Raw genomic sequence first — 24,073 nt, forward strand, 5'->3', positions numbered from 1 at the left:
GCAGCTGATGGCTTCCTGTGTCTGTCGCAGTTTAGCGTTTTTCCTCATGAATCTTGTTCTGGAGGCAGAGTGGTCACTAGCTGGCACAGCCACTGCCATAACATCTGATTTTAAACCTACTCTTAATCACACTGCTAACCCTAACGCTTAACCTTAAATTAAAGACCAAAAAGCATATGTTTTGTTTTCATGAATTTTTACAATTGAGCCAATTTGGACTTTGCAGCAGGCCTATCTAAAGGGAAATCACTAAATTCTGCCTCCAGGACAAGACTCATGACAATAAACGTCAACCTGCGTGTCTGTCACTGTAGTAAAGTGAAACATGTCCTCAATCATTATGATTTTTTTTTGTGTGTGATAACATGCCACTCCCTTTATTCCCAAGGAGCCAGATGTCTTCCCATTGCCCATCTGTACTATTCCTGACCATTCCCTCCCTACCACCCTCCAGTCCCATTCTGACTCTGGGTGCCCTTTGTAACCAACCCTGTAAGCAAATGTAATCTGCCTCTCCATTGGCTTTGCCTGCCCCCTGTCTCTCCTGACCTTTCCTGTGCATATTCATGAGGCTTCCTGTCGCCTTGTGTGTGCCTGTACAGCTGCTTGGTCCTGAACTGTGTGTGGAGAGAGGGAGGGAGAGAGACGGAGAGAGGGGGACGAGTGAGCAGGGAACAGCAGCAGGGCTGGAGGCTTCAGCCATGTCAGTTTTCTCTACAACGCTAGACAGACGATGAGAAGAGAGGAACCATGGCCTTGTCACTGAGTGCAGATGAAGAGGATTATGATTCAGAATCTGAACAGGTCAGAGAACAGAACATTAGCCACGTTGGGTTTCTAATCTGCATGCTGTTTTGTCTTTCTCAAAGGGGGGGGGGCTTTAGACCAGTAATCCTGTGAGTAGAATGTATTTTCTCTCCCTGCCTTCTATCTCTTTCTTTTCTCGGTCCCCACTCACTCAGCACCATAAGCAGGAATAGGGTAATAATTTGACTAGGGAATGGATGGAAAAGGGAAACATGGTGTGTTGTTTTGGTAAGAGAACTAATCCACTGGGCAAGAGATAGCTATTTAAGAGGTCATACAGACACCTTCTCCTGTCCCTGGCTCATGTTGTTGTATCCAGATGACCTATCTCAGACCCTAGCAAGAAAAGAATGAGCTGCTCACCAGAGTAGTTAGTTGATCCCAATAATTGCTTGGCTTTAAATGTGATCCAGAATCCTCTCACCTTTGGAACAAACCTTTCTCAACAAAAACCATGAAGAGGACACAATGAATATACATTGTCCCCCTCTGTTGTCTACCAGCTATTTGTCACACACTGGTACCTGTCAGATTGTGTTCTTGGTCAAGTTACTGTGATCATGGAAAAGGATCGGTCATTGTGACTGGTATTTTTGTGTGAACAGTCAGGGTGTGGGAGAGTAGTGTAGGAGGCAGCATGACTATACATGTGAGGCCTTTCACTACACTTCACCTGAGGCCAAGTGTTGACTTTTTCTAAAACTAAAGTAAATAGATTACGCTAAATCAGACCATGCCTGATGTAGCACCATTGTCACATTCAGGTCTAGCTCTCTGGACAGACATACTTATTCCTTCAATGTTTAACTGCTCATACTCGCACCTAACCATGCTCTGTGCCTTTAAGAGGGCTAGAGGCAATGTTATTTCGCAGGAACCGAACTGAGGAGGGGGATGGGGAGAGGGAACAATGAGCTGCTCTTACAGCGGTTGACCGCTCTTGCCTGTTTGGAGACTTTTAGTTGTACATTACGCTACAATAGTGCTGAACGATTAACCGATATTCCGTTTTTTTTCGGTTATTAAACAACAAATTGAGCGACATTGGTTCAGTTATTTGAATTCCATTTAGTTATGTTTATTGTGAGCCCATGGTGTCTTCTCAAGGGAAATAAAATAATTGACGAGAGAATTTAAGTAAAGAACTATGCGGGATGCTGGGTTGATGGGAGTTGTAGTTTTCATGAAGCAAATAATCAACATAGTTCAGCGCAGAAACATGGTATTTAACTACACACAGTAGCTAGTTTTCCATCCAATTTGCGACAGATTTTAATGCGAATATTCTAGTATTCAGTATGCACATTTCCCCACCAGAGATGTTTAAATCAAACGGACTTTTTGCGGATAAGAGGCTGGGCGTCATGACGTAGCGCACAAACAAATAATTTACCATCAGTCCTATGTACCGAATGGAAAAGTTAAATGGGTTTCCATCGCATTTTCAACTCTGAGAGCTTTTTCACAACTGTTATTATAGAAAATGTGACCACTCTTGTCTTTGAATATGCGCTCTAGCTAACAGCTCGCAGATATCAATGTAGGATTATTATGGATGAGCGCTATTATTTGAATTTGTCAAACGGCAGCCAAGCATCGATCATCATGTCACCAGAATAAGACCCTGGATATTTATTGGAAAGGAGCATCAAGCTCATCACCTTGCACATTTACTAGCTGTGAAATTCATCATGTATAGACCCCTTTCAGTGTTTACAAACATTGCCGTTTGTGGTCAGAACAAGGGAGAGTTCTAGAACGCCGCAAAAAAAAGCCTTTATTTACATGTTGTTTGAATGCATTTCATAATACAATCAAGAACCAAAACTTAATTGGAAGGGTATGAGAAACCATTTTTTAAAATTTTGTTTAGAAGTAATAACGTAAATGTAGGCTATGTTGAATGGGTGCAGATGGCGATCGATTCTTACTGCCGCCAAGAGTCGCGAGCATCCGTGTACTGGAAAAGTGTATATTATTCCAGCTGTAGCCTAATGAACTGCATCCTTTCCCGAGTCGTAATGGGAGTACCACACAACATATTGTAATGAAACAGGCAGGGAGCAGGTCTCGAACCCTCGACCTCCTAGCCCGAGGTCCGGAGCGCTATCGACTGTGCCGCAAAAGCATGCTCGAGCGGCAGAGTCGATTTCCGCGCTTATAAACCCAGGGTCGTTACACTACTCCCTCCTTTCAAAGAGCGCGTCCTCGCGCTAGCTTGCGACTTTACGTCTTACAGGAACGCGCTCACCGGCCAAGCACACGCACTGTCGTGGATGCGAGGTCCGATCACTTCTGACACCAATGTAATGAAACAGGCAGGGAGCAGGTCTCGAACCCTCGACCTCCTACCCCGAGGTCCGGCGCGCTATCGACTGTGCCGCAAAAGCATGCTCAAGCGGCAGAGTCGATTTCCGTGCTTATAAACCCAGGGTCGTTACAATATCATCGCGTGACTCCATGTTTATTTCCATGTGATGGTTGTTATATCAATATTTGTGCATAAAGGCGTTTCCACCGACATTTCTCCATGTCAGATAACTTTAACGCCTGCTACAGGTTAGATACACACAGACCGCATAGACTTTGAGAGAGGAAAGTACACAATATGATGATGAGAGGGACAGACATTTCGTGAAAGCATGCCTCATCTATTTGATGAACTAGTCAAATGATTTTGTCAGACAGCCCTGCAGCATACTTAGGCATGCAACCTAGCAAAGGGATAGTTCGATTTTACTGGAGGGTCCCTCCCCTTGTACTGTAAAATATATAGCCCCCCCCCCCCCCTCTGAATGAACTCAAAATAATATTTATGACCACAAAAAACAATCTCGACCCTGTGTTTCAGCATGCTTCAGCATGCTCTTGTGGCACAGTTGATGCCACACAGGGTTATGGGCCAATGCACCAAACAACCAATAAACTAAGTATACTGACTTTGTGTGCTTCAATACCATGGTTTGCATTGTCAGCACCAAAATAAATGATTGATCATAGTCTGCTGATGGAAAAAATGTATGTTATGGCTTTACACCCCTGCTGTGTTGTCAATAAAGAGTTACCTGTTTAACAGAACACAGATGGTGTTCTTTAATGGAAGCGCCGCTAACATAATCCAGGTAGAATCAGGTGTTCCCCAAGGCAGATGTTTAGGCCCCTTTGCTTTTTTCAATCTTTACTAACAACATGCAAGTGTGTCTATGTATGTGGATGACTCAACACTATATACGTCAGCTACTACATCGAGTGATATGACTGCAACACTTAACAAAGAGCTGCAGTTAGTTTCAGAATGGATGGCAAGGAATAAGTTAATCCTAAATATTTCGAAAAATAAAATCAATTGTATTTGGGACAAATCATTCACTAAACCTGAACTAAATCTTGTAATGAATAATGTGGAAAATGAGCAAGTTGAGGTGAATAAACTGCTTGGAGTAACCCTGGATTGTAAAAATGCATGGTCAAAACCTATTGATACAACAGTAGCTAAACTGGGGAGAAGTCTGTCCATAATAAAGCACAGCTCTGCCTTCTTAACAACACTATCAACAAGGCAGGTCCTACAGGCCTTAGTTTTGTCACACCTGATTATTGTTCAGTAGTGTGGTCAGGTGGGGCAAAGAGGGAATTAGGAAAATTACAATTGGCTCAGAACAGGGCAGCACGGCTTGCCCTTAAATGTACACGGGGAGCTAACATCAATGATATGCATATCAGTCTTTCATGGCTCGAAGTGGAGGAGAGATTGACTTCATCCCTACTTGTTTTTGTAAGAGGTGTTGACAAGCTGAATGTACCGAGCTGTCTGTTTAAACTACTAACACACAGTTCGGACACCCATGCATACCCCACAAGACACCAAAGGTCTCTTCACAATCCCCAAGTCAAGAACAGACTATGGGAGGCGCACAGTACTACATAGAACCATGATTACATGGAACTCTATTCCACATCAGGTAACTGATGCAAGCAGTATAATCGGATGTAAAAAATCAAATGAAAACGGGTAAAAATACACCATATGGAACAGCGGGGACTGTGAAGAGAGACACAAAGGCACAGACACGCATACGCACACAAGCGCTAGCACACACGTACATTGTAATGTTGTTGTATGGTGGTATTATACATTTTGTATTGTAGATGTGTAATAATGTTATAATGTACAGTTTATGTTTTATATGTAATTTAAGTGCCTAAATGTGTTTGGACCCCAGGAAGAATAGGCATCAGCTAATGGTGATCCCTAATTAATACAAATAAAAAGACTATCAATCTCGACAAACAGAAAATTCATCCCTCCCTACCTTGAAGGCCTACCCAGTATCAAAGGTTTGGCTTGACAATCTCTGAATATCATTAAACGTTTTGGTGTTTCTTAACAGATGTCTATTTCCATTCATCAAATGACCGTGCTGCACAGTTTGGATTGATTAGATTTCTATTTGCCAGTAAAAATAAATACATACAGAGTACAACTATTTTTTAAAGTGACTGGAATTACACCATAAAGTCGGGGCTTATTTCCATTGTGGTTCCTATTTGTTTTTACATAGATACAGACACATTACAGAGATTCTACTGTTCACACATAAGCCAGCTTTTGACATTCTTTTAAAAAGTGGTTATGGTTGTTATGACTTTGAGTTCCTGTGGTAGTTTGTTCCACTCAACAGCGCCAGTATATACAAATGTGTGCTTACCAGTTAGACTCTTAAATTTAAAACATTGAATATTAGTGTCTCTGGCTCTGGTATTATGCTGACAGACATCTCTGACAAAGTAAAACATGTTGGTTAGTACCAGGGGGCTGAGTCTGTGATAATTTTGAATTAATTCTACTATTTCTTTCTACAGATAGCCAGCCTAGCTGCTTAAAATGCTCAACCTCCAGATGAGTATGAGGGAGGAGTTTAAGTACAATTCTTACAAGCTTGTTTTGGCTGGTCTGTATCTTATTCTTTAGATGTTTGGGGCTGCTGGTGAACCATGATGTGCAGGCATAATCAAAGCGACACTGGACTAGCACACTTGGCAGAGTCTTTAGTGTGTCTGTAGCTAGGGTTCCATCCAATTGGCAGCAGATTTTCATGTGAATATTCTAAAATCTGCATAAAAACAATATGCACATTTTCAGAGTTGTTTCCATGAAATTGACTTGTTGCAGATAAAAGTCTGTGCGTAAATACATAGTGTACATGAAAATTGCTTTTGCGGTTACATTCCCATGTACGGTTAAAGTTAAATAGGTTTCCATCGCATTTGTCACAAAATGTGACGGTATATGTGCCCAAATGTGCCCACCCTGGTATTGGCACATTGTATTTGTCAAACCAGCAGCCAACCATCGATCATCATGTCACCAGAATAAGACCCTAGATGTTTATTCAGCAACAAGCTCATCCCGTGCACTTTCACCAGCCTGTGAAGTTCATCATTTATTTAATCTGTAGCCTAATAAATTACAAGCTTTCCCAAGTCTTAGTGGGAGAACCACACAACATACCATCACGTGACTCCATGTTTACTTGTATAATATGATATAATAATCATGTCTAATCCTGATGGCTGATTGGTTAAAACATATTACCACCGGCTAAATCTATGACGCTAAAATGCCTGTTTACTCTGTTCCATCTGACTGCACAATCCACTGTCTCATCAGCCCAGCCAGGCAATTTATAAACTTGATCTTCACTATAAAAAGTATCTAGACATTCTCACATTTCCTTTAGACTAACATTTCGTTTTCAACAGCAGAGATTTATATATACCTTGCTGTCTGTCTCTCCAACATTTTGTAACATTGTTTCAATATTCAAATTCGATCTCCAGCTGTCCAATAGTAATGAACTCAGGAGTTGGGACAAGACAGAAAGGCAGGCAGCGTTTCTCAGCTAGTCGAAATCATGAATCAGCTGGCATCATTTTTATGGATATATACAAAGAAATATAAATTGTAGAAAAGTCAAACGAAATGAAGTGCAGCTAGTTTGCAGTCTTTCCAGCTTCAGTTTGGAGTGATTTTGTTATCTGTGTTGTTGGTTAGCTGTTGTTGGCTAGCTCCTCTGAACAACAGTGTCCTGACGAGCGAGCACATTTTCTATGCAAGGCAAAATCGTGCCTCATTAGCTCATTGTTATGGATGTATCCATATAAATATTGGCACGATTAGCAAAATGGCTTTACAAAACGTAATTCTAGTATCCTCAAAATGGCTTCAGATTAACCAGGTTTCCATCCAATCTTTTTATGCGAGTCAAGTACATGCCGGATAAAAATGGCATGACAGTCCTGATGGAAGCGGCAAATGTCAGTATTTTGTTGACAAAACAGAATACGCTAGACAAGGTGGGATCTTTTTGTGTCATTAAAATGTGTTTGTGCGAAATTATTATGTGTGGTTATTTAAGTGATAATGCCCAAGAAGACATGTTTGGACAATATATTGGCACGGGGGTTGCAAACCGCATGCCTACAAGAGACTTTTGAAGTAGCCTAATCAGATTAAAACATTGACTGGTTGTGTGTTTATGCCACACACAAAAGGTAATACATTTAAAAAGGTAAATTACAAATATTTAGCTTATTGTTAAGCATTATGTTCTAGGTGTGCTAGCAATAGGTACTCTGATTGGAGGAGGCAGAGTGCACGTTATGCTTCCGGCAGGCCCAGTTATTCAGGTAACATGCTGACCACACCGCCTGCGTCGTGTGCATTGCAAAATAAATGTACACATACATGTTAATCAATCATTGCACCCACACTGCTCGCGCGTTTCAATAAGCATCTGCGTAGCCAGGCGCTTAAATAGAACTTGGTTCTATATGTGATGCTTGACGCACTGCAAGTCCCACCTCTCCCATCTCCTCATTGGTTTTTAGGACCATATACCCACGTGGGTGATTGAAAGATGAACTGAGGTTCACACTCCAGTCCAATTGGTGGTGGTAATGCACCTTGCCAACCGCCATATAAAGTCGGAAGAAGAAGAAGCCTGGCTGTGTCAGTCGATTGTAAGTTAAACTTAGGCATCACACTACCCATGAAGGAATACCTTAGACACATTTTTACTGTCAGTCATTAGCGGCCATTTAGAATCTAAGTTCCTTTTTCCTTCTTCCTTTTTTGTCGGAATAAAACAGGATATAATGAGGACTAGATAAAATATGTCTTGCATGTAATGGACATAAAGAACTGGTCTTCTATATATGTATGTATATATATATATATATTCGGCTTATATATATATATATTGGAAGTCGGAAGTTTACATACACCTGTAACGGTTTTCTTCCAGGGGTGAAGGAGAGGACCAAAGTGCAGCGCGGCTAGTGTTAAACATGTTTAATAAATAACAAGTGAAACATTACAAACAACAATACAAAATAACAAAGGTGCAAAAACCGACACAGACCTATCTGGTGCAGACAATCACAGAGACAGGAAACAAACACCCACAAAATCCCAACACAAAACAAGCCTCCTATATATGATTCTCAATCAGAGACAACGATTACCATCTGCCTCTGATTGAGAACCCACACTAGGCTGACATAGAAACAGACAAACTAGACACACAACATAGAATTCCCACCCAGCTCACGTCCTGACCAACTAAACACATACAAAACAACAGAAAACAGGTCAGGAACGTGACAACACCTTAGCCAAATACATTTAAACTCAGTTTTTCACAATTCCTGACATTTAATCCTAGTAAACATTCCCTGTCTTAGGTTAGTTAGGATCACCACTTTATTTTAAGAATGTGAAATGTCAGAATAATAATAGAGTGATTTATTTCAGCTTTTATTTATTTCATCACATTCCCAGTGGGTCAGAAGTTTACATACACTCAATTAGTATTTGGTAGCATTGCCTTTAAATTGGGTCAAACTTTTCGGGTAGCCTTCCACAAGCTTCCCACAATAATTTGGGTGAATTTTGGCCCATTCTTCCTGACAGAGCTGGTGTAACTGAGTCAGGTTCGTAGGCCTCTTTGCTCGCACATTCAGTTCTGCCCACAACTTTTCTATAGGATTGAGGTCAGGGCTTTGTGATGGCAACTCCAATACCTTGACTTTGTTGTCCTTAAGCCATTTTGCCACAACTTTGGAAGTATGCTTGGGGTCATTGTCCATTTGGAAGACCCATTTGCGACCAAGCTTTAACTTCCTGACTGATGTCTTGAGATGTTGCTTCTAAATATCCACATCATTTTCCTAGCTCATGATGCCATCTATTTGTGAAATGCACCAGTCCCTCCTGCAGCAAAGCACCCCCACAACATGATGCTGCCACCCCCGTGCTTCACGGTTGGGATGGTGTTCTTCGGCTTGCAAGTCTCCCCCTTTTTCCTCCAAACATAACGATGGTCATTATGGCCAAACAGTTCTATTTTTGTTTCATCAGACCAGAGGACATTTCTCCAAAAAGTACGAGTTTGTCCCCATGTGCAGTTGCAAACCGTAGTCTTGCTTTTTATGGCGGTTTTGGAGCAGTGGCTTCTTCCTTGCTGAGTGGCCTTTCAGGTTATGTCGATATAGGACTCGTTTTACTGTAGATATAGATACCTTTGTACCTGTTTCCTCCATCATCTTCACAAGGTCCTTTGCTGTTGTTCTGGGATTGATTTGCACTTTTCGCACCAGAGTACGTTCATCTCTAGGAGACATAAAGCGTCCCCTTCCTGAGCGGTATGACGGCTGCGTGGTCCCATGGTATTTATACTTGCGTACTGTTTGTACAGATGAATGTGGTACTTTCAGGTGTTTGGAAATTGCTCCCAAGGATGAACCAAACTTGTGGAGGACTATAATTTATTTTCTGAGGTCTTGGCTGATTTCTTTAGATTTTTACATGATGTCAAACAAAAAGGCACTGAGTTTGAAGGTAGGCCTTGAAATACATCCACAGGTCCACCTCCAATTGACTAAAATGATGTCAATTAGCCTGTCAGAACCTTCTAAAGCCGTGACACCATTTTCTGGATTTTTTCAAGCTGTTTAAAGGCACAGTCATCTTAGTTTATGTAAACTTCTGACCCACTGGAGTTGTGATACAGTGAAATAATCTGTCTGTAAACAATTATTGGAAAAATGACTTGTCCCATGCACAAAGTAGATGTCCTAACCGACGAGCCAAAACTATAGTTTGTTAACAAGAAATTTGTGGAGTGGTTGAAAAAGGAGTTTTAATGACTCCAACCTAAGTGTATGTAAACTTCCGACTTCAAGGTCCTAAACGATATCATAACCGCCATCGATTAGAGACATTACTGTGCAGCCGTACTCATCGACCTGTCCAAGGCTTTCGACTCTGTCAATCACCACATTCTTATCGGCAGACTAAACAGCCTTGGTTTCTCAAATGACTGCCTCGCCAGGTTCACCAACTACTTCTCTGATAGAGTTCAGTGTGTCAAATCGAAGGGCCTGTTGTCCGGACCTCTGGCAGTCTCTATGGGGGTGCCACAGGGTTCAATTCTCGGGCAGACTCTCTTCTCTGTATACATCAATGATGTCGCTCTTGCTGCTGGTGATTCTCTGATCCACCTCTACGCAGACGACACCATTCTGTGTACTTCTGGCCCTTCTTTGGACACTGTGTTAACTAGCCTCCTGACGAGCTTCAATGTCATACAACTCTCCTTCCTTGCCTCCAACTGCTCTTAAATGCAAGTAAAACTAAATTCATGCTCTTCAACCGATCGCTGCCAGCACCTGCCCGCCCGTCCAGCATCACTACTCTGGACGGTTCTGACTTAGAATATGTGGACAACTACAAATACCTAGGTGTCTGGTTAGACTGTAAACTCTCCTTCCAGTCTCACATTAAGCATCTCCAATCCAAAATTAAATCTAGAATTGGCTTCCTATTTCGCAACAAAGCATCCTTCACTCATGCTACCACACATACCCTCGAAAAACTGACCATCCTACTGATCCTCGACTTCGGCGATGTCATTTACAAAATAGCTTTTACACTCTACTCAACAAATTGGATGCAGTCTATCACAGTGCCATCCGTTTTGTCACCAAAGCCCCATATACTACCCACCACTGCGACCTGTACGCTCTCGTTGGCTGGCCCTCGCTTCATACTCTTCGCCAAACCCACTGGCTCCAGGTCATCTACAAGTCTCTGCTAGGTAAAGCCCCGCCTTAGCTCACTGGTCACCATAGCAGCACCCACCCGTAGCACGCGCTCCAGCAGATATATCTCACTAGTCACCCCCAAAGCCAATTCCTCCTTTGGCCTCTTTTCCTTCCAGTTCTCTGCTGCCAATGACTGGAACGAACTGCAAAAATCACTGAAGCTGGAGACTCATGTCTCCCTCACTAGCTTTAAGCACCAGCTGTCAGAGCAGCTCACAGATCACTGTACCTGTACATAGCCCATCTGTAATATAGCCCATCGAACTACCTCATCCCCATACTGTATTTATTTATCTTGCTCCTTTGCACCCCAGTATCTCTACTTGCACATTCATCTTCTGCACATCAATCACTCCAGTGTTTAATTGGTATATTATAATTACTTTGCCACCATGGCCTATTTATTGCCTTACCTTCCTTATCTTACCTCATTTGCACACACTGTATATACATTTTTTTCTACTGTGTTATTGACTGTATGTTTGTTTATTCCATGTGTAACTCTGTGTTGTTGAATGTGTTGAACTGCTTTGCTTTATTCTTGGCCAGGTTGCAAGCCTACCTGGTTAAATAAAGGTGAAATAAAAAAATTAACCCACACACCCACTCAGTCATTGTTTATGAAGTGGGTTATTTTGATCTTATTCTTTTGGCGCAGTTGTGGACATGTCATGGACTTCCCTCCCTTTTGTGTGCATTGTTGTGGTGTGCTGTGGTCCATTGAAGCCAGGCAGATGGTGAACACTGTGACTTCCTCCCACAGCACTGGGATCCACAGTGAAACTGATCAGATAAGGCCCCCATCTCGGCCTAGTGTTTTAGGGCCTCATCAAACAAACCTAACATTCCTAGCACATTAGTCAGCCAAGTTACAGTAAGTGTTGGTAATCAGTCTGGATCTATTATAGGTCAAGATGCTTTTGTAAACAATCAACACATTAGTGTTTCATAGTCCTACTTTTGACTCAGACGACTTTAGTGTTTTTTTTTAAAGACAATACACATGTCTTAAAGATTGGAGTTATGATTTCTTGGAAGCGAGGCATTGGAGGAGGATCACTCCTCATTTTAGCCACCATATTTAGTACTTTCTCCTGTAATTCAGAGGTTTCACATAACATGGCATAGATGGACCATACACTTGTTGATTAAAACAAATAAAAGATAAACAAACTCATGCCCCCTTGGCAGAAGAGATATTCGAAAAATAACTCACATACACAGAACACTTTGTCAAGCATTTTGTCATTCCAACGCTGTTGCACAATTAACTTGAATATTTGGACAAGAGGGTATCAGCTACTTTATTCAAGGACTCCTTCAGGGTGAAGAGGAGTTTGTTTGAGAGGAAAATAGGTCATATAGCACACGTGGGTTTGTACTAGTCCTACATTGATTGCTTTGGTGATCTGTTGTGTTGGATATAATGTTGTAGAGATTTCTGTTAAAAGGTCTCTAAAAAATCAGTTAGAGGAATTTCAACATTTTAAGACAATGCCAGGAATGTGCCAATCACACTTGAATGTTGTGCAATGCTGATAGTCATAGCATTTGCAGCCTCAGCCCTCCTTCTGATGTCTTCCTTGTACACCTTTCCATACACTCCTTGGTTGAACAGATTTATTAGGAAAACTATCAGATTGTAGTCTGTTTCCCATTTCCAGTTGGATGTTGTGTCAACAACAACCGTGTATGCTTGAGAATCTGTTTAGGATCTGGAATTATGCTTGAGGATGGCCAAAGATGAGACGAAGGTAAAAGGTTATTATAACAACTCTCTTTCCAAACCTGAAGAAAAGCTTCCCGGTGAAGAATCGTCTTGTGGTATGTCTCTCCAGTGACATCTTATTCTAGTATTCATGAAGGAATACTTTGTTCTCAATGACCCTGGTCTAGTGTTTTTCTTCTCTCTCTTTAAGCCCTCTGCAAGAATTCCATCTGCTTTTAAATGATGGCGGTTTGGTCCTTATTAGCTATATCTGTTCCAGGAGGATGATTATGTAAGGGCTGTGACGTGACAATGTTTCTCAGTATTTGTTTGGGAGTGGAAGGTTTTCACTGTTGTGTATTAATCCTTAACTGAGGAGCATTGCCAGGTGGTAAGACATTTTTTGTGGACCTGTGTGTGTTGCTGTCTTGTGATTTAGTTTCTTTAATGGATGGACCTACTGGCTCACACAGTGGTAGATCATTTTGCCAGAAATACACACGCAAACCTCCAAATTAAATCATTCATATTTGACACCATGCAATTGGTTGTACCTTTTATTTTGGGGAGTAGGTTGTGTAAACAGCGTATCAGCCTTATAGATGTCCTTTGCAGGAGATCAGAGGCAGGACATAATGCTTGACTGGGACTGAGTGACAAGCAGCAGATTCTACACTACACTAATCGATCTCGCCCCATAAAGTGTTTTTAGTGCCAGTAAGAACAGCTTCCAGGGGAATGAATGACCCAATCTACAGTAGCACATTCAACTCTGTTTTTCCAGCGTGTCTCCTAGGGCCAGAAGCAATATGTGCACTTTATGAGAAAATAAAGTAAGAGTTTTACTTCTGCCAGAGGAGCCATGAAAATGTTCAATTTCAAAACAATCCTAACCTGTCCACAGCCCTCCCATTTAATGCTAAAGTACACTATGTCTCTGCTAGTTCTCATCTCCTTTCATTATTCTATTCAAATGGTTAGGAAAAGCAGGAGAACTGTGTTGCCAAGGAAACACTCGCCTCTGCAGCAAAAAATACATTTCTCAGTAATGGCGTAGGGAATATCTAATTTTATTGTTCTGGTGGCTCTAGGCTCGGGTAAAGAGCATTGAAATGAATTTTTACCTGTGAACCTCTAACTATCTGTGGTGTCACGGGGTAGGAGAGAATCTTTTTCTTTTCTTGGACAGAGGCTGATTTACAGATTTGGCATTTAGAGAGGTTTAGAAAGGTAATGTATGTGGCTCGCAGCCGGTGGCTTCAGTGCAGTACTGTTTCACTAGCTTTATGACTGTCAGGAGTAGAACATACTAGATGTTTTGTGTTCCATAATGAAGCAGAATGTAGGTTATTGTCTTAGGCAATAGTACTCATTTGAATTGCCTTTCTAAAGTAGTTTCCAAATACTCAGGATGAATATTGGTTGGAGAGGACCAGGGAGCCAATGACCGGACTCAAAAAGTCTACTTCCAGGGACAAGAGGTAATGGATGTTTTAACATAAATTGTATTATTTTTCTCTCTGCAGCAACAGGAAGCCAACCGGCCAAAGCCCAAGATGGGGACTTCAGCAGCGGTCAAGCTGCCGTCCAATCGCAGTGCGTCTGGTGCCAGACGCAGGAGAACACGCTGCCGAAAGTGTGAGGCGTGCCTCCGAACTGAGTGTGGAGAATGTCACTTCTGTAAAGACATGAAGAAGTTTGGAGGACCTGGGCGCATGAAGCAGTCCTGTATCATGAGGCAGTGCATTGCAGTGAGTAAAGCCATAGTAACCACACAGGCTTTTCATCGTTCATACGATTTAGCAGATATTTCAGTTAGCCTATATTGTCTTATCCAGTGCTACAGTGCTGTGCCACAAATGCAAAAGACTGCATTTGACATGAAAACTATAAGACAGGTTCAAAGTTCAGGGTCTGAAAGACGGGTCAGTGTAAGTAAGAACCACCCAGACGTACAATGATACAGAGCGAGACCTCAGGAAGTGAGTGCTAACATTTTTATTTTTGCAACAGTATGACTCATTCATGTGTCAAAGGTCTCTCGATTCTGTTGAGTCCATTCAGTGGATATTTGTCTACGGCTTGGCATAGTCGCCAATGTCTGTTAATGATTTTCCTAAAACAGGAAACAGAATGACCAGTAGCAGCTTATCAACACTATTTGCAAATATTATTGCACACCGGCATAATGGAGACACTGTGTGTGTTACTGTCAATGAGTTTGACAGTTGTCAGTGAATGTGTTTTTGTATTTGTCCTTTGCAGCCTGTCCTGCCCCACACAGCTGTGTGTGTGGTGTGCGGAGAAGCAGGGAAGGAGGACACATTGGAGGAAGAGGACAAGTTCAACGTCATGCTCATGGAGTGCTCCATCTGCAATGAGATTGTCCACCCCAACTGCTTAAAGGTGAGACAGGATGAGCATGTCGAGTCGTGTTGAACACAACCATGACTGAACACGAGGCCAAGCCTCCACCTGATGAGTTTGATGATTTATTATTTGTGTGAGTGAGATTCACCTGAATGTTTATGATACGGTTGAGTGATTTATATGCTTTGACACACAAATGAAGGCAAAATCCTGGAATGTTTGCCTTTGTACTAACGGCAGGTGATTCACTGTGTTTTGACTGTCAAACAGTTTTACAAGGCAACTTGATGAGTCATTGGTGTGGTGGGGACTTCCTGTTGTTGTTTGACACTGAATCACCTCATCACTTTCCCTCCTCCAGCCAGACTTGCAGTAGGCTGTGTCCAGTTGAAATCACATGATGCTAGAATACAACTTTTCAGTGTTGTTGACATTGCTGGGTGGAGCCGGATGCAAATAAAATGCAAAGCTGCTCATGCACTCTTAGGAGCCATTCAGCCAAAGCATAACATGTCATAGCATGTCCTTGCTCAAGCCTGTTCTAATGAAGTGAAGTTGTGAACTACATCAGATATTAAGAACACGGCCTTTGTGTTTGTTGTATTCCAGGCACATAACACACTTATGGTAAGGTATTTCTGAAGAATATTGATTTTTCATTGTTAGAGGTTGTAGTTTGCTAGAGTTTCTCACTTTTTAAATGTGTCAGAAAATAAAGTGTTAAACTGCCTCACACAAAGAGGTGACAACAGTCACTTTCAGTTCCCTGTTCATTTCTCTCTGTGCTGAACACATTGTACATTAGACTGACTCCCCTTCTGCCCTTTTTGTCTTAACTCTCTCTTTTACTTCATGCTTTTCAGGTGAAGGATGCTTCTGGCGTGGTGAACGATGAACTTCCTAACTGTTGGGAATGTCCCAAATGCAACTACGCTGGGAAAACCGGAAAAGTGAGTACCTACAAATGCAGGATCTTAATTTGAGCCAGTTTGCTACAGCAGGAACTTAATCCTGCAGCAAAAGGATATGTGGATTATAGTTAATTGATATTTTGTAGCGGTTGATACATTTGAAATTATAAACTTCAGAAAAAATTTAAAATCTCAAATTCACTACAAGTTTTAAATGTCCTGCTTTGCAGGACAGTTCTCCTGCAACAGGGTGATCATACATCTGTATATGAATGCATAATTTTAAGGATTTACTGTAGGCAGCTCATCATAGAATATTATCTATTCTCAAGTTTATAAGCATTAACATGAAATGTATATTTTAGTTTCCCCTTTCTCCAAAGATAAAGCACACACCAATTTTGTCATCTGATGTTGGATTAGGAAACAGTGCTGTGAACCATCTTTGGAAAACACTCTCCAAATAATTATTCTTTAAAGTCAGAGGCATTTCATAATGTCTTTACTTTGTGGTTTCTTACTTCCTGTTCATCTACTTACTATATCACATGGTTCAATGCCCTGTGTCTGTTACACGGGAAGGAAACAAACCTCTAATTCTCTAGAAGTGGCACAGTCACAGTCTAAGTAGTTTACAATGTCTGACTTGTTTCACCATTGAAACAACTACAGTATCTCAGTTTGGTGACCCTGTCGTGATAGGAGAAATATATAAAGTTGTCTTCCCTGTTTTTCCACCTTTTGGTCTGCAAGCAAAAAAGGGGACCAGGGTTCAAGTATGCGTCTAACCTCCCTGGCTCCCTGCTGAAGGAGCAGAAGGCAGTCAAGGAGGAGGGTGAGGCCACATCTACGTCTACAGCCAAGAGGAAGACTGAGGGGGGTGATATCTCAAGACACAGACCTGAGGAATGGGAGCCCCTCCACAGACACCCCCCTGTCCTGACCCCCAGCACCCTGCCTCGGCCCAGACCTGAGGACAAACTGAGGAAGAAGAGGAAGCTCTTCGACGATGACGAGGAAGAGGACTTCAGTGTGAGGAAGAAGGTAGACTCCGATTTCATAATGTGGTTTCTGTTTCAGTGTCTGTTAGTATAATGTTACTCATTGACTATGCATGGCAATTTTCATGCTGTGCCAAGCAACTCCTTTTGTAAAATGTTTGGATGTTGATATGTGCTCTGGTATCCATAGTTGAACATGCTCTCTAACTAAACCTCCCTCTCCCCCACAGGGAAAGGCAGATGAACCTCTGTTCCCCAAACTCCTTCATCAGATCAAGACTGAGGAGGAAGACCAGGAGGAGGAAGTGGATGAGGAAGAGACAGACTCTCTGTTCTGGCGAGGCCTGGAGAGGAGAGATCGTTTAGGATATACCGAGGACTGGGCAGAGGACGGGGATGTCAAAGACACAAAGACAAACTTTCCAAGGCCTTCTCTCAAAACTCCTGTTCTAGACAGTGACCAGTCTCACTGCAGCTCTCCACAGGCTGGCCCCAGCAGCGAGGGTGGCAGTGAACCCCAGGAGAAGGGCCCACGCCCCAAAGCGCGCCGCAAACGCCGTTTACCCAACAAGGAGCTGGGCAAAGCACTGAACCAGGAGATCCAAAAGAGTGAGGACTGCCTAGCCAATGAGAACCGCCAGCCCCTCAAGGTGGAGCCAGAGAGTGAGAATGAGGAGCCCAAGAGGGGCTTCTGCATCGGCAGTGACCTGGGAGGGGAGCGCCCCCACCTCCGGACCAAGGAAATGAACGGCACCCCCTGGGAGCTGCGCCACTTCTACCCCAGCCAGATCACCCCTCTGGGCTTCAACAGGAGCTCCCCTGGCACCCGGCCCCTGCCCCCACGCTCCCCACCCAAGTGTGTCCAAATGGAGCGCCACGTAATCCGGCCACCCCCCATCAGCCCCCCGCCGGACAGACTGCCCCTGGTGGATGGGAAGACCCATGCGGTGCAGCGAGAGGTCTGGATGAAGCTCTTTGGGCACTTCACACACAAGGAGCTGTGTGTCTGCATGCGTGTCTGCAAGACATGGAATAGATGGTGAGAGCTCTTACTATTCCCACTCATATTTTTACTTTACATTTAAGGGCCTATAAAACATAAAATAAAGATGCGTTATAAAAGTTGGGTCCCTGAAAATTGTGCACCATTGTGCTCGTCATCCATTTCGTATGATGTGTTACATCCTGCAGAAAAAATTGTTAGGAATTCCAATTTGTAAAATATGTTACTAATTTGTAAGTGCTTAAGATCCCGTTCAATCTCTTTAACACTCACATTCAAATATACTAATTATCTAGAACATTGTGAATTTTAGTCCAAGCCAGATATTGAGTGTGTATTTCTATTGTCTATTTCTGACAGGTGCTGTGATAAAAGACTGTGGACCAACATCGATCTGAACCGCTGTAAATCTATCACTCCCCTCATGCTGAGTGGCATCATCCGCAGACAGCCCCTCTCACTGGACCTCAGCTGGACCAACATCTCCAAGAAGCAGCTGAGCTGGCTAATAAACCGTTTACCAGGTACATGCCAGGACCGCGTGAACCTCTGATCTATGGGAGAGGAAAATGTTTCGGCTAGACACCAGAGACTGTCCAATTGTGATTGTGTCTCAGCGTTGAAACCCGTCTGACGCTACTTCGCTCTGTGTCCTGCAGGTCTGCGGGTGTTGCTGCTCTCAGGGTGCTCGTGGGTGGCTGTGTCTGCCCTCTGCACCTCTAGCTGCCCTCTGCTGCGCACCCTGGATGTGCAGTGGGTGGAAGGGCTCAAAGATGCCCAGATGAGGGACCTGCTCTCGCCCCCGACCGATAATAGACCAGGTAACCACCTGCAACAAGAGGGGAGAGTTAGGGGAAATTGACATGAGTGTATAATAGCAGCCTCTGGTGGTTCTCCTGGGTGTGACAGGACTGGGAGGCTTTTCTTTCTAAGAACCCATTAGGAAGAAAAATAAGTGTATCTTAAGATAGTTCACGTTTAATTAAAGGAGGTTAATGAAAACGTATGAGATTACTCGCCATGTTTGACTGCGAGATGAGAAATCACTCCTATTTTGTTCCTGCTCTCCACCCTCAGGTCAGTTGGACAACCGCTGTAAACTGAGGAACATCCTGGACTTGCGTCTGGCTGGACTGGACATCACAGACGCCTCTTTGCGTCTGATTATCAGACATATGCCGGTACTTTCACAACTGGACCTGAGCTACTGCAACCACATCAACGACCATTCAGTCAACCTGCTGACGGCCGCAGGGACCACAACCAGAGATTCCCTCACAGAGATCAACCTGTCAGGTAGGAACCCTCAGTCAGTCACACCACTCACACAACCTCAGTATTAGCACTAGGGGCTAGAGTCATACAAAAGCACAGAGGCTGTTTTTATTTACTCTGCTATGTCACATGTTTATTTTTTGGGGCTACCTTCGGAGGGCAAAATATAACTTTTTACAGCTTTTTCTTTTGTTGCTACATGTACATTCTAAACACATTTTAGATACATACCACTTTTTTTTTTACAGTAGTTACATTATACAATTTTACATTATACATCGTGTTTTCAGTCATAACTATTATAGAATAAGATATTTCACTTATTTGTCTCTTAATATTAAAGAATGTCAAAGATGTATTTATTTTCTGTCTTATCTGATTTCAGTTATTTTTCATTTTTATTATAGTTTGCAAGTCTATGTTGCATTTAGGCTTCATAATATTCAATCCGGTTCTCTACAGCTTCCTCATGCCTGGCTCTGTTTTTGTCTCCGCCTCCAGTTTGTAATAGGGTGACAGACCATTCCCTTACCTTCTTCAAGCGCTGTGGAAGCATCTGTCACATTGACCTGCGCTATTGCAAACAGGTGACCAAGACGGCTTGTGAACAGTTCATAGCAGAGATGTCTGTGAGTGTACAGTTTGGACTCAAAGAGGACAAATTACTGCAGAAACTCAGCTAGACACTGACATTAAGGCCAAACTGTGCACAGCAAAAAATAACTACCCTTTGCACTTAATGGAGCAAGACAAGGTTTCCCCCATCAAGCCTGCACTGGTTGGTTTTGTATGTTCATTTCTTCTTCATTGGAGAATCTACTGTGTTAGATTTGTGAACGAACAATGTCACATGAGTTGATGAGAGAAGCAGAAGTGTGTAAATTAACGAGGGGGATGGTCAAAATGTTTGCATCAATGTCTTTCTGGATGTTACAAACCCATCCTTGTACTGAAAGGTAAAGATGTACTGGGCAGAGGGAGATGGGGAGGGAAAACAAAGCATGCATTAGTTTATTTTTGTGTTATTAAGATTGTACCTTTTTCAAAGGCTTGTGTTTGTTGCATTTAATTTGTTGGGGGATTTGTTTTCTATTACTCATACATGTTAAATGTTTAAAACATTTTTTTATACAACAATAATTCACCTATTGGGCTAACATTTGAGGTTATAGTGAAGCTTTATGTATGCAGTACCATACACACCCCAGATTTCAACTCTTAGAACTGAATATTGACCTACACTACTTTAAATCAGTTTGCCTTGACACCGATGGTAATATGTATTTTTGGATGCTGTTTTTTAGCTGATATCATGTGCCAAATTCTGAAGGTGACATTACAGGTTAATGGTAGTTACTGACTTGGACTGGATTTAATTTAATACTTTACTTAAAAAATTAACATAAGACCATTATTATAAAATAATACATGCTTTAAATGTTTAAATAAATACAAATTTAAATAAATATTGCAAAGACGGTTAGGTTAATGAATATATCTTGAAAATAATCAGTCAATAAATATTGACATAAGGAATGTTAGTCAAATGTATTTTTTCAATCTCTCAGTACTTTCCTCATTTTCCTGTTTCGTACATATGTCAATCTCATTGTGTTTCACATGTTTTAGCACTCAAGAGCCCATCATGTAAGATTCTGTCAAGTAATTGAATCATCTGCTTTAATGGGCCAATCCACATTTAAAACAATAATAAAGCGTTACCCCGCCTCTGTTTGGTAAAAAGCTGAGGGCTGGGCCTGGAGAAATGTAATCCCTCTCAAATCGAAGACTTAGAATAATGCAAAGACTGACCATCCATGATATCATAATTATAGTTTTAACCATGTTTTGAGGCAATACAGTTTGTTCTCATTTGTTTACAAACATTGGAGGAATACAAGCTTATATTTTGAGTTCTGATGGGATACGACAGTTGAACTAAGCTCATGAGGCATTTGTAAGTTATCTCCTATATTCAAGTCCAAAATGGGTGTAGCAACTGCAGACTGCCCCTTTTACTGTTTCCAAAAGTGCATACAGTAACGGTGGCCTCCACAGACTTGGCATGTAATGAGTTTCTTTGAAAGAGCATTTGATCCTATTATTAATTTCAAGATTGACTATCTATTCATTTTGTATTTATTTATATTAGTTATCATCCATAATTGTGATGTAATTATAATTTGCCATTATCTGTTGACCGTGACCTACAATGTCACAAGTGAATGATATTGGCCACCTTGAATACACATGATGTAGTTGTTTATATTTGTAAATCTAGTGCTATGATTGTCATTAAAAGTATATTTCTATGTATAAAATGTATTTTCATATACCATAACATTTTTTTTACCCTCAGTTGTGCCTTTTGATAGGGCACAGCAGAGAATTTCCTAAATGCCAGGGTAACTGGTGATCTCGGGTGGCTTAGCTTTCAATGAGCAGGAAAGAACATTGGTATATGGACATTTGTGGAACCTTCTTACCCAACTCGGGTCATGTATTAACCATGTTTTTTAGTTTTACATTCAAGCGTTTGTCACATGGAAGCTGCTGTCTGCAGCTGTCCTCTCCTAGACAAAGGCATAATCTGGCACTCTAAACACTAGTTCAACCTACAGCAGGTATTCCCAAACTGGGGTAGGCGTAATGCCGTCAGGGGTACGCCAAATAGAAATGTGATTTACATAAAACATTTAAAAAGTTATAAAAAATAAAATTCTTCACATTTTCAAACAGTCCATTTAAAGATCCCAACGGGGCTATACATTTGGGTGAGTTTTTTATTTAAATATCCCAACGGGGCTATACATTTGGGTGAGTTTTTTATTTAAATATCCCAACGGGGCTATACATTTGGGTGAGTTTTTTATTTAAATATCCCAACGGGGCTATACATTTGGGTGAGTTTTTTATTTAAATATCCCAACGGGGCTATACATTTGGGTGAGGTTTTTTTCTCAACTGAGTAGCCTCGTTTGACTGCCAAAAACCAAGAACCATCTAGTGTTCAGCGAAATAACAATGTCAAATACAGGTAGCCTAGTCAAATAATTAACATCCAATCACATTAACTGTTACTCTCTCACGGGAATTCCACTAACGGTCCATATGTAGCCAAATGTAGCTGCTGCTCATTCAGTTTGCTCGAAAAATTGATAAATGGTTAAAAAAAGTAAGGCCCTCATCCATAGACACATACCAGCTCTACTGGTAGTACTGCTGGTAGTAGCAGTACTGCACCTGTCGACGACACAAGTTGTTCTGCTTCCACGAGCACATCCAATGTTAGCATCAGTAATTCTACATTTGTTGTTAGCCCAGCTAGCATGGACACTGACGGTTGTGAATCTGATGCAGCCGAAGAGCTACTGCCTCCTTACCTGGGAAAGCACAGAAACAACAGACAGGGATGTTGGACCATCAAAGAGGCTCAAATATGATGAGAACTAAATTGATTTGGGGTTCACTTGTATTGAGAGTAGTGCCTTTCCTCAGCCACTGTGTGTTATAGTACTTTTGTACATATCTCACAACTCGATGAAACCTTCACTCTTGCGCAGACATATAGAAACTAAACAGGCTTATTTGAGTGAGAATTAAGATGACTTTCGAGTAGTAAGACATGCATAAAACCAACAGATACCATTAATAAGAAGGGGCTAGAAGCGTCTTATATGGTGAGCTACTGAGTGGCTAGGACAGCCAAGCCCCATACTATTGTGGATGATTTAATTCTTCCTGCTACCGCGGATATGGCTGGGACAATGCTGGGGGAAAAGGCCCAAAAAACTATACAGACAATGCCAACAAACAACCCTGTTTCACGACGCATCAGTGACATGGCAGGAGATGTTTTGAAACAATCACTGCTTCACATACAAGCCAGTGAATTCTGTGCGTTACAGCTGGATGAGTCAACAGATGTGGCGGGCCTTGCACAGCTCCTGGTATATGTCCGTTACGTTTATGGGGGGTCGATTAAGGAAGACGTCCTTCTGGAAACCAGGACAACAGGAGAGGATATCTTTAAAGTACTGGACAGCTTTGTGACATCAAATGGACTTTGGTGGTCAAGATGTGTTGGTGTCTGTACTGATGGCGCAAAAGCCATTACAGGGAGACATAGTGGAGTGGTAATGCGCGTGCAAGCAGTAGCTCCCGACGCCACTTGGGTACACTGCAGCATCCACCAAGAGGCTCTCACTGCCAAAGGAATGCCTGACAGATTGAAAGATGTTTTGGACACTACAGTGAAAATGGTTAACTTTGTTAAAGCAAGGCCCCTGAACTCTCGTGTATTTTCTGCACTATACAATGATATGGGCAGTGACCATGTAACGCTTTTATAACATACAGAAGTGCGCTGGTTATCAAGGGGCAAAGTACTGACACGTTTTTTTAAATTGAGAGATGAGCTTAAAGGACAACACACAGGTCTTTCCATCAGTGTATGATTTTTTGTGTGCAAATGAACAATGTCAAATGTGATATAACGAAGCACCTGAGTGAGTTGGGTGTGCAATTACGCAGGTACTTTCCCAAAACGGATGACACAAACAACTGGATTTGTTATCCATTTCATGCCCTGCCTCCAGTCCACTTACCGATATCTGAACAAGATAGCCTCATCGAAATTGCAACAAGCGGTTCTGTGAAAATTGAATTTAATCAGAAGTTACTGCCAGATTTCTGGATAGGGCTGTGCTCAGAGTATCCTGCCTTTGCAAATCACACTCTTAAGACACTGATGCCCTTTGCAACCACGTACCTATGTGAGAGTGGATTCTCGGCCCTCACTAGCATGAAAACAAAATACAGGCACAGACTG

General features: G+C 42.0%; 1 protein-coding gene across 3 annotated transcripts; it reads left to right on the plus strand.

The window, feature by feature from the left end:
- Nucleotides 1-487: 487 nt before the first annotated feature.
- Nucleotides 488-21,567, plus strand: LOC129853354 (lysine-specific demethylase 2B-like). Of its 3 annotated transcripts, none has more exons than XM_055919298.1 (10): nucleotides 488-804; nucleotides 14,209-14,433; nucleotides 14,948-15,088; nucleotides 15,916-16,002; nucleotides 16,708-17,007; nucleotides 17,195-18,003; nucleotides 18,328-18,491; nucleotides 18,627-18,788; nucleotides 19,045-19,263; nucleotides 19,744-21,567. In XM_055919298.1, exons 1-10 carry the CDS (start codon nucleotides 751-753, stop codon nucleotides 19,923-19,925), a joined length of 2,343 nt encoding a protein of 780 aa, XP_055775273.1. In that variant the 5' UTR covers nucleotides 488-750; the 3' UTR covers nucleotides 19,926-21,567. The 3 variants fall into 3 exon arrangements, with proteins under 3 accessions (XP_055775273.1, XP_055775274.1, XP_055775275.1); XM_055919299.1 differs by having other exon boundaries at nucleotides 16,717-17,007; XM_055919300.1 differs by lacking the exon at nucleotides 488-804 and adding an exon at nucleotides 13,672-13,912.
- Nucleotides 21,568-24,073: the final 2,506 nt, after the last annotated feature.

The sequence above is a fragment of the Salvelinus fontinalis genome, chromosome 4, assembly GCF_029448725.1.
Source record: "Salvelinus fontinalis isolate EN_2023a chromosome 4, ASM2944872v1, whole genome shotgun sequence".
Taxonomy (NCBI): Eukaryota; Metazoa; Chordata; class Actinopteri; order Salmoniformes; family Salmonidae; genus Salvelinus; species Salvelinus fontinalis.